The sequence below is a fragment of the Gorilla gorilla genome, chromosome 1 (assembly GCF_029281585.2).
Source record: "Gorilla gorilla gorilla isolate KB3781 chromosome 1, NHGRI_mGorGor1-v2.1_pri, whole genome shotgun sequence".
In the NCBI taxonomy this organism is placed as follows: Eukaryota; Metazoa; Chordata; class Mammalia; order Primates; family Hominidae; genus Gorilla; species Gorilla gorilla.
The window spans coordinates 102455598-102466420 of record NC_073224.2 but is presented as its reverse complement, the minus strand read 5'-3'; the positions used below and the strand labels follow the sequence as shown (position 1 = coordinate 102466420).

At 53.5% G+C, this 10823-nt stretch overlaps 1 protein-coding gene across 1 annotated transcript; it reads left to right on the top strand.

Moving 5' to 3' along the window:
* Positions 1 to 1258: 1258 nt before the first annotated feature.
* On the top strand, positions 1259 to 8394 carry LOC134756611 (phospholipid-transporting ATPase ID). Its single transcript, XM_063694675.1, has 10 exons — positions 1259 to 1361; positions 1480 to 1607; positions 1748 to 1892; positions 2080 to 2263; positions 2431 to 2654; positions 2913 to 2996; positions 3344 to 3589; positions 3733 to 3871; positions 5535 to 5665; positions 5927 to 8394. Exons 2-10 carry the CDS (start codon positions 1534 to 1536, stop codon positions 6203 to 6205), a joined length of 1506 nt encoding a protein of 501 aa, XP_063550745.1. The 5' UTR covers positions 1259 to 1361; positions 1480 to 1533; the 3' UTR covers positions 6206 to 8394.
* The last annotated feature ends 2429 nt before the right edge of the window (positions 8395 to 10823 follow it).

The following is a 10823-nucleotide window of genomic DNA, read 5'->3' as shown; positions in this document are numbered from 1 at the left end:
CCCCACACGCATGAGTTCTTCCGCCTCCTTTCCCTGTGTCATACTGTCATGTCAGAAGAAAAGAACGAAGGTGGGCCGAGGAGCCGGCTCGCACTCTCCTGACCTGACTCTGCCCTTGGGCTCTGCTCTGCTCTGCAATGCGGCTGGGCTGGGGCTTCCTGGGTGGGGCACGTGGCTGAGGGAAGCCACTTATATCACGTGTATTCTTCCTCCCCACCCAGGAGAGCTGTACTACAAAGCTCAGTCCCCAGATGAGGGGGCCCTGGTCACCGCAGCCAGGAACTTTGGTTTTGTTTTCCGCTCTCGCACCCCCAAAACGATCACTGTCCATGAGATGGGCACAGCCATCACCTACCAGCTGCTGGCCATCCTGGACTTCAACAACATCCGCAAGCGGATGTCGGTCATAGGTGAGGCCAGGCCTGGGGTGCTGGGGCGTTTGGGGACAGCATTCAGGCCTGGAATGGGTGAAGTGTGCCGGGTGACTCTTGATGTGTTTATGTTGGGGGTCTTTGCCTGTCTGAATTTTTCTGGCACTTTCTTCACCTGCCCCATTCATAGTGCGGAATCCAGAGGGGAAGATCCGACTCTACTGCAAAGGGGCTGACACTATCCTACTTGACAGACTGCACCACTCCACTCAAGAGCTGCTCAACACCACCATGGACCACCTTAATGTGGGTGTGAGGAGAGGAGGGGCCAGCCTGGGGGGTTCTACTCTTAGTGTGGGGGAGGCGACTTGTTTGTTTTATTGTGTAAATTTAGGGTCTACAACGTGATGTTTTGATGTGTATATATAGTGAAGTGATTACTACAGTCAGACAAGTTAACACATCAGCCAGCTCCCATGGTTACCTCTTTTTGTGTATGTGGTGACAGTCCCTAACTGTGGAATGTGGCACACGCCCAGTCTACAGTGCAGGATTATTCATTGTCGCCCTCATGCTGTCCATTAGCTCTCCAGACTTACCCAGGTATGCCTTTCCACTCTGCCTCCAGGAGTACGCAGGGGAAGGGCTGAGGACCCTGGTGCTGGCCTACAAGGATCTGGATGAAGAGTACTACGAGGAGTGGGCTGAGCGACGCCTCCAGGCCAGCCTGGCCCCGGACAGCCGGGAGGACAGGCTGGCTAGCATCTATGAGGAGGTTGAGAACAACATGATGGTACGGGCTGCGGGACGGGCCAAGGATGGGCATGGAGGGCTCATGCCTGCGATTCTTGTGCCAGGAATCCTTGTGGTATTTTCAGCTGCTGGGTGCAACGGCCATTGAGGACAAACTTCAGCAAGGGGTTCCAGAGACCATTGCCCTCCTGACACTGGCCAACATCAAGATTTGGGTGCTAACCGGAGACAAGCAAGGTGAGAGCCCAGCAGGGCAGAGGCAGTTGCAACTGACAGTAGCCCTGTTGGACCCTTGCATGGAGCCAAGGACATCAGGCAGGCGAGTGTGCTGACCTTGTTGGGTGCCTGTCCGTAGCTCCTGCGTTCTCTCTTGGTAGAGACGGCTGTGAACATCGGCTATTCCTGCAAGATGCTGACGGATGACATGACCGAGGTTTTCATAGTCACTGGCCATACTGTCCTGGAGGTGCGGGAGGAGCTCAGGTAAACAAGAAGCCCAGGGGAGGCGGTGCTGTGCGTTGTGCCCAGGGCTCAGGCGGGGGTTTCTGGACCGTTTAGACTTGAATCCCTGCTCCCCACTGCCGTTCTGGAAGACCACAACCGTATCATTTCCACCTCGACAGGAAAGCCCGGGAGAAGATGATGGACTCATCCCGCTCCGTAGGCAACGGCTTCACCTACCAGGACAAGCTTTCTTCTTCCAAGCTAACTTCTGTCCTGGAGGCCGTTGCTGGGGAGTACGCCCTGGTCATCAATGGTCACAGCCTGGTAGGCATCGCTATCCTTAGCTTGGGCAGTATCTTTCCAGTGAGCACTTCTGTCCAGGGCTTTTATATCTTGTTCTAATTTCCCCTGATTTCAGAGAAGACTCTGGTCTCAAAGGGGACTGGGAGGAGCTGAGACTCCCAGGTGTCTCCTGGAAAGACTGGCTCTCTCAGGTTTCTCTGTGCTCCAGGCCCACGCACTGGAGGCAGACATGGAGCTGGAGTTTCTGGAGACGGCGTGTGCCTGCAGAGCTGTCATCTGCTGCCGGGTGACCCCCTTGCAGAAGGCACAGGTGGTAGAACTGGTCAAGAAGTACAAGAAGGCTGTGACGCTTGCCATTGGAGACGGAGCCAATGATGTCAGCATGATCAAAAGTGAGTGTGGGCTGTGCAGGTGTGTAGGCTGGGCTTGAGGCTGGGGAGGGGCCCACTGAGGTCTCTGGACTGCAGAAGAATGACGGGAAGGGGGTTGTAACTTGGTAGGCTCTAAAGTGTGTGGCCGGTGGCCATCTTCACCCTCTTGTCATCTCTTGTCTCTGCAGCTGCTCACATTGGTGTGGGGATCAGTGGGCAGGAAGGGATCCAGGCTGTCTTGGCCTCCGATTACTCCTTCTCCCAGTTCAAGTTCCTGCAGCGCCTCCTGCTGGTGCATGGGCGCTGGTCCTACCTGCGAATGTGCAAGTTTCTTTGCTATTTCTTCTACAAAAACTTTGCTTTCACCATGGTCCACTTCTGGTTTGGCTTCTTCTGTGGCTTCTCAGCCCAGGTAATAAATGTTCCCAGTCCACTGTTGTGCAAATCTGTAAACCTGAGGGCAGAGGTTCTATCTGTCTTGTTTATCACTCAGTCCCCCAGGGCCTAGCTATTTTCTGGTACATACTCTTAAAAAATGCTTATTGAAGGAGGAGAGAAGGAGCCTCAGAAAATTTCTTAGGGTTCTCTGTATGTGACATCAGCTGTCTTCCTGTGCCTGATGTGTAGCAAAGAAAGGTTGCATGCTCCCTTGCTCCCTGTTCTCTTCCAGACCGTCTATGACCAGTATTTCATCACCCTGTATAACATCGTGTACACCTCCCTGCCAGTCCTGGCTATGGGGGTCTTTGATCAGGTATGGGGGAGTTTGATGATCAGATGGGATGCGGGGAAGGTCACTGCTTGAAGGAGTCACATAGACGTGGTGTGTGACACTTGTGCCCATTTCCTGTGGCCACTGGGAAGGCAGTTCTTTCAGCTGGGGAAGGTGTGGCTGGTTCTCCCTCCTGGCTGCAGCTGATCTAGAACTCTCTTGGGTTGCTGAACTAAGTTAGTCTGGGGGTAGCTGGCTTGAGGTTGGTTCTAGCTGCCAAAGACTTTGGAAAGGAGGAGGCAGGGACAGAGTCAGAGTCTGCCCTTGGTCATCCAGGGTCAAAACGGCAACCTCTGAGGCCCCCTATGCTACATGGTCCTCCCACACAGGATGTCCCCGAGCAGCGGAGCATGGAGTACCCTAAGCTGTATGAGCCAGGCCAGCTGAACCTTCTCTTCAACAAGCGGGAGTTCTTCATCTGCATCGCCCAGGGCATCTACACCTCCGTGCTCATGTTCTTCATTCCCTACGGGGTGTTTGCCGATGCCACCCGGGATGATGGCACTCAGCTGGCTGACTACCAGTCCTTTGCAGTCACTGTGGCCACATCCTTGGTCATTGTGGTTAGCGTGCAGGTATGAGGCCATCCAGGAACTCCCCTCTTCTCTGGAAGGAGTGAGGCTTCTGTCCCTGGGGCTGCCCTGGGCACCACAGTTCTGTTTCTGGGGGAAGGGGCTTTTAGGGCATGCGCCTGCCTGACTATGCCTACTTTCTGCAGATTGGGCTGGACACAGGCTACTGGACGGCCATTAACCACTTCTTCATCTGGGGAAGCCTTGCTGTTTACTTTGCCATCCTCTTTGCCATGCACAGCAATGGGCTCTTCGACATGTTTCCCAACCAGTTCCGGTTTGTGGGTAAGTCCCCGTGGCCTCCTTGAATCGGTGAGGAATCACAGCTGTTCCGGGACTAACAGGACCGTCAGCTAATCTGCACATTCAACATTTCTTATGTGCCAAGTATTCTGTTTATTTTATTTATTTATTTATTTATTTTCGAGAAGGAGTCTTGCCCAGGCTGGAGTGCAGTGGTGCGATCTCGGCTCACTGCAGCCTTCGACTCACTGCAGCCTCTGCCTCCTGGGTTCAAGCGATTCTCATGCCTCAGCCTCCTGAGTAGCTGGGATTACAGGCACACGCCACCAAGCCTGGCTAATTTTTGTATTTTTAGTAGAGATAGGGTTTCACCATGTTGGCCAGGCTGGTCTTGAACTCCTGACCTCAGGTGATCCACTCACCTCGGCCTCCCAAAGTGCTGGGATTACAGGTGTGAGCCACCGTGCCCTGCTAGCACAGAGAAATCTGAATAAAGGGAAAGGAAGCCTGCCATGTTGCTCTCTGGGAACTGTCAATCCAGGAAGAGGAAACAGCAATATAAAGGCCTTCAGCCCTGGCCTGGGAGGAGGTCTTCTGCACGTGGAGCTGGGGAGGAGTGGAGGAAATGAGTTGGAGGGTGGGGGTGTGGAATGAGTCAGGATTATTTAAGCCCTTATGGGTCAGAGGAAGAACTTTGAGTTTTTGAATTTTAATCTAAATGTGAGAGGAAGCCATTGGAGGGCTTTGAGCAGAGAAATACCAGAAGCTTACTTACGTTTTTAAAGGGCCGCTCTTACAGTTTCGTGGATAATAAAGTGTAGGGGGCAAGGGTGGAAATGGGAGACTAGTTAGGAGGTGAGAGCAGTCACCAGGTGAGCCTAATGAGGGCTCGGAATAGAGTAAAAGGCCGTGGGATTCCAGAGATGTTTTGAAAATGGAACCAACAGGCCGGGCGCGGTGGCTGAAGCCTATAATCCCAGCACTTTGGGAGGCCAAGGTAGGCGGATCACCTGAGGTTGGGAGTTCGAGAACAGCCTGACCCACATGGAGAAACCCCATCTCTACTAAAAATACAAAATTAGCCGGACTTGGTGGCACATGCCTGTAATCCCAGCTACTTGGGAAGGCTGAGGCAGGAGAATCGCTTGAACCTGGGAGGTGGAGGTTGTGGTGAGCCGAGATCGTGCCATTGCACTCCAGCCTGGGCAAGAGCAAAACTCTGTCTCAAAAAAAAAAAAAAAAAATGGAACCAACAGATTGAATGTGGGGTCCAAAGAAGAGAGAGAAATGAATTAAGATAAAAAACAACAACAAAAAAAACAGAAATTAAAAAAAAATTTTTACAGAAATGAATCAAGAAGATCCATTGCAGGGTTTTTAGTTGGAGCAACTGAATGGGTTATGGCATTTCCTGAGTTGAGAAAGACCAGGATCAGATTTGGGGAAAGGAAACAATAGTTGAGTTTGGGCCACGGGAAATTCAAGATGCCTGGTATGTCAAGTGTGGCAGTTGAAGCAGCAGGTCTGGAGCTTTGGGGGAGTTTGGAGCTAAATTTGGAGATTTACATTTGGAGGGTGAGCCTGGAGAAGCGGGAAGCCAGAGGTGACTTAGGCTTTGAGAGTAGGGAAGTGGAGCTGCCAGAAATGGGAACGGGGAATGTCTGCCTCGTGACTCCCAAGGCCACTGACTCCTCTTCATCCCCAGGGAATGCCCAGAACACCTTGGCCCAGCCCACGGTGTGGCTGACCATTGTGCTCACCACGGTCGTCTGCATCATGCCCGTGGTTGCCTTCCGATTCCTCAGGCTCAACCTGAAGCCGGATCTCTCCGACACGGTGAGAAGCCGGGCTACCTGCTGTGGGAGGCAGAGATGGGGTGGCTGGAAAGGCCTCGTGTGAACACTGGGGGGCTCTGTGGGGCCATGTGGCTGTTCGGTGTGTTGGTGCTTATCTGTTCTTCCTGGGGACAGACACCCTGTGCAGCTGGCCACAGAGGCCTCTGCGTCAGCCTGGTCCCAGGTGCTGTGGGTCCCTTCTCCTTGGCGATATCTGACACCTCCACGCTGACAGAGGGCTCTTCCCTGTGCCCCTCTGCAGGTCCGCTACACACAGCTCGTGAGGAAGAAGCAGAAGGCCCAGCACCGCTGCATGCGGCGGGTTGGCCGCACTGGCTCCCGGCGCTCCGGCTATGCCTTCTCCCATCAGGAGGGCTTCGGGGAGCTCATCATGTCTGGCAAGAACATGCGGCTGAGCTCTCTCGCGCTCTCCAGCTTCACCACCCGCTCCAGCTCCAGCTGGATTGAGAGCCTGCGCAGGAAGAAGAGTGACAGTGCCAGTAGCCCCAGTGGCGGGGCCGACAAGCCCCTCAAGGGCTGAAGGCCGAGGATGGATGCCCTGTGCCAGTGACCAGAGCACCCAGGGCTGGCCAGTCACTGAGGGAACAGCGTCTCGGAACTGCTGGTCCTCATTCCTTGCCTCCCGTCCCCCCGGTAGACTCTGTCCTGCTGGTCCCACCATACATGGCTGGGACATCTGTTCCCAGCTGTAGGCCCTTCCACCAGCTGGGGAGCTAGAGGGAGCAGGCCCAAGGGCAGAGCAGAGGCTGAGGCACGGGGAGCCAGCCCCACTCGGGGACCAGAAGTGGAACCAAAAACAAGAAAAAACTGTGAGAGATTGCGTCTGCCCCTGCCCTGCCTGGGACCCACAGGGAGACTATAATCTTATTTTTTTACTCCTACTCCCCAGAGGGGCCCTAGTGCCTCTGTTCCTGAATTACATAAGAATGTACCATGCCGGGAAGCCAGAGACCTGCAGGGGCCTCGGCCCCTCACATCGTGTATGTCTCTCCTTGATTTGTGTTGTGTCCAGTTTGGTTTTGTCTTTTTTTATTTGGCAAGTGGAGGAGGCTTTTATGTGACGTTTATGTTGTGGTTGGTGTCTTAACTCTCCTGGGAAAAGGAGGCTGGCACACACTGGGATGCCACAGCCTGGCCGGCTGTGGGGTGGTTTGGGAGGATCCATGTCGGCTCTGCCTGCAGTGACCAGTGCTCTGTGGGACAGAGGAGCTGACCAGGGAGGGAGGTACCCATGAGCAGAGGGTAGTGGGAGAGTGTAAAGGAGGGTTTGGTCCTGTCTGCTTCCTCACCTTGAGAGTAAAGTGCTGCCCTCTGCCCCCAACACACACACATATCAATTCCTGGATTCCTTAGTCCTGCTGGCCTTGGGCTGGAGCCTAGGAAAGTGGCCCCCAAATCCTTAGTGAGCTAAAGCTGGGTCTGAAATTTGGTCAGTGGGGAGGAGTAGTTTTCTTTTCTTTTTTCTTTTTCTTTTTTTCTTTTTTTTTTTTTTTTGAGATGGAGTCTCACTCTTGTCACCTAAGCAAGAGTGCAATGGCACAATCTCAGCTCACTGCAACCTCCACCTCCTGGGTTCAAGCGATTCTCCTGCCTCAGCCTCCTGAGTAGCTGGGATTACAGGCACACACCACCACGCTTGGTTAATTTTTGTATTTTTAGTAGAGATGTTTCACCATGTTGGCCAGGCTAGTCTCGAACTCCTGACCTCGTGACCTGCCCACCTCAACCTCCCAAAGTGCTGAGATTACAGGCGTGAGCCACCGCACCCAGCTCAGGGAGGGGTAGTTTTCTTTAATTTTAAATTTAAACCCAAGTTTATTGGCAGACTCCCTTTTGACCTCCCTTTGCCTCCCCATCTGGTGCTTTCTTGCGTCTACACCCCAGGGCCCTGTGGTGGGGCTGCAGGGGGAAGCTGTGCACCTGAGATGAGGCTGGAACGGGAATCGGCCTCTCTGCTCCCTTCTTCAGTAAGCAAGGAGCCCCGCCCCTCAGGCCCAGCCTCTGGCAAGAGGTGGTGGAGTCCTTGTGCCGGGTAGTAGAGGAGGAGAAGGGCAAAACCAGGCCCAGGCCAGTGCCTGGCTTGGTCTGGATGGGACACTGTCGGAGTTTGGCCACAGCCTGTCCTTTACTTCATCCACACCTATGAAGCTATTCCCTAAATAAGGCATTTCCCAAGTTAGTCGCTACCTAATCAGCCTTGAGAAGAATCCTTTCCTCTTCTTTGATAGTGGGTCGGGGGATACTTCAGGAATGGTGTGGAGCTGGGAGTGTGTAGGGGGATTTTAAATGTTCCATGTGGGAGCCCCAAAGGAACTGGATGGGCTGCAGTGAGGTGGGGGCGGGTGGGCAGGGAATGGGAGAGGGGAAGTCTTGGCAGGGAAATCCCTTTTGGCCACACAGTTTACAAACCCAGTATCATGTCTGTCTGTGTGTCTCTCAAGGTGAGAGTCTGATTTTTATACCAAAGAGGAAATGATTTTTTTTCATATTTTGTTTGTCTATATTATATAAATATATATATACAGTTATATATATATATTATTTTTTGGTTCTCTCTCATTTTTTAGGGAGGGAAGAAAGTACCAAGTTGCATTGAGCTGTAATTAAGGAACATTATAATTTATGACACATTTCTATACTTGCAAAAATTATATCATTTTATGGATATAAGAGAAAAATGCCTTTTTATAAAATTTCAATTTCTGAGAAGTGTGTAATTTGTCTCTTTTCTGATGTTTAACCAAGACTGGTGGTGAAAGTAAAGACAGAAACTGTCTCTTAAATGTAATTGAGTGGGTAGATCTGGGATCTCTTGGACAAATTGGAATCTGACTGGTGTGGGATAGCACCTCATCCATTTGCAGACCTCCCGGGATCTGAGTTTCAGCTGAAGATGAAGACGGGGCAGTGGGTGGTACTGAGCGGCATATCGTATGGACTTTGGCTGGGTGCCTAGGACCTTGAGCTGTTTACCTTTCTCCAAACGCAGGCCAACCTGTCATCCCTAACACACGCCAGATGGATGTGTGTGTAGGGAAAGTACCTGGTAAATATTGTAAGGTTTTGTTTTTTAACTCTGCGCTTTTCCGCATGCCTCACATCTTCCTGGCTTCTCAAGTGAGTATCAAGGAAGCTAAAGTCTTATATTAAAGGGAGCTTTCCTCCAGGGAAGGGAGGGCGGATGAGGATGGGGTCCTAGGAGTCAGGGCCAGGGTTAGTGCTGGCCCTGAGAAAGAAGTATAGCTTCCTCCGCCGATGGCCAATATCAGCATGATCCAGCCCCACCCGCAGGCTGATTTCCCCCTGACCCAGCCAGTCTTCAGTTATGGAACAATCCTTACTTCTCAAAAACGTAGACTGGGTGTGGTGGCTCAATGCCTGTAATCCCAGCATTTTGGGAGGCTGAGGCAGGAGGATCACTTGAGCCCAGCCCAGGAATTCAAGACCAGCCTGGGCAACATGGGGAGACCCCGCCTGTATTTTTTTTTAAAAAAAAAAGGGTTGGGGAGCGGAGGGTGTATGGGGGGAAGATGTGAAGATAAGATCTGTTTCCCTCTTCAGGAGAAACGGCCCCCGGCGGGAATCCCGCCACAGACCGCCAGGAACACCACCTGACACCCACCTCCACCCAGGGAGAGGCTGTCCAGTCCACACAAGCCTTTCTTTGAGGTCTGTCTGGAACCCTGAGCTTCGGGCAGCAAGTGGCATCTGGCTTCAGTGCCCCCACCCCCGAAACACAGAAAGAAGCCTTAATCCCTTGAGGCTGGTGAGGCCCCCAAGTCCACCCCTCCCACAAGACAGGTCTTCAGCACTGCGCTGGCCTCCCGCTGGGGGTCTGTTCAGCCACTGGGAATGTCTTCCCTGGCTCCTCTCGCTGACCCTGGCTCCTCTCGCTGACCCTGGCTCTCCTGCACCCAGGATCCTACTAGGTGTGTCTGAGGGGCAGGGCCAATGTCATTTTAACTTTCATTGCCTCTTGGGGACGCGTTTTCTCCGTCGCGATATAGACACACGCCTCCACGGAGGCTCCGGGCACTCGGGCTCCCCGTTTTCTCCCCTCTGCCGCAGGCATCTCTGGTCTTCCTTCCCTGCGCTGACTGAGCACCTGGGCTCCTGTGGGAGTGGCTTCCAGCCCCTAGGTCCCCATCGTCCTAGTGCCTTTTCTGAGTGCGTGGAGGTGAAGTCTGTCCGATACCGCAGCTTTGTTCCACTGAGCCTGCTTATCTCCAAGGGCGTTCCTCTCCACTCCGCTAAAGCAGCACACACCCATGGGCGCCCACTGCCGTCGGGAGGAGCTCCACCTCTGAACTCTCCCAATTCATTCAGCATTTGGCCATCCATATTCTTCAGTTCTTCCCCCTTCCATCTGTGCTCCCAGCGAAAACTACGGCCCCTCCCTTTCCTCCTGGTCGCTTGCTTCCATATGTGGACCCTTACTTGCTTCCCAATCCAGCCCGGAGCACGTGGTCTGGTACTCGTCGCTTTGCCCTGGAACATTCCAGCCTTAGGTCAGGCCAGCGTCTCCCAGGGTGAGCTGTGGAATGCTGAAGGGCAGCACACAACCACGGAGCAAGAGGAGCGGCAGCTGCCCGGGCTCCCTCCGCAGGCGCCTCTGCACGGCGAGGAGACGCGGGGAACCTCATTCTCCTGCCCCTCCCTCAACTCCTGCCACCGCCTCCCACCCTGCCCTCAGCAGATGGTGCTGCCTCCTACTTCACGGAGCAAATAACTTCTGCGGCTTTCCTCTCACCTACAAATCTCACTGCGCACAGGCACGCGGCCTTCCCGTTTCCTTTCCCCTGCCTAGGGAGGCTGGACCCTCCTGTCCTGCTCCCTGTGGCCCCGCCCCTCCCCTCCTCCCACCACTGCACCTTCCATTGTCCTTCACCAGGACCTTCTCTTGACCCTGCCTTCATTTCCCTCTCCGTTGATTCTTTCCTTCCCCAAATTAGCCTGCTCAGTTTTCTTCCCCCTCACCCGACCCCTAACCCCTATCAACTCTGTTGTGGTCTGTGTCCCTCCCATTAGCCTCTCTGTTATCTCTTCCACTGCCTGTAATCTGGCATCTCCTTCACCAGTCCCTGAAATGCTTTCACTAAAATCACCTTTGACCTTCATGTTGGCCAAGTCCAGAAGGC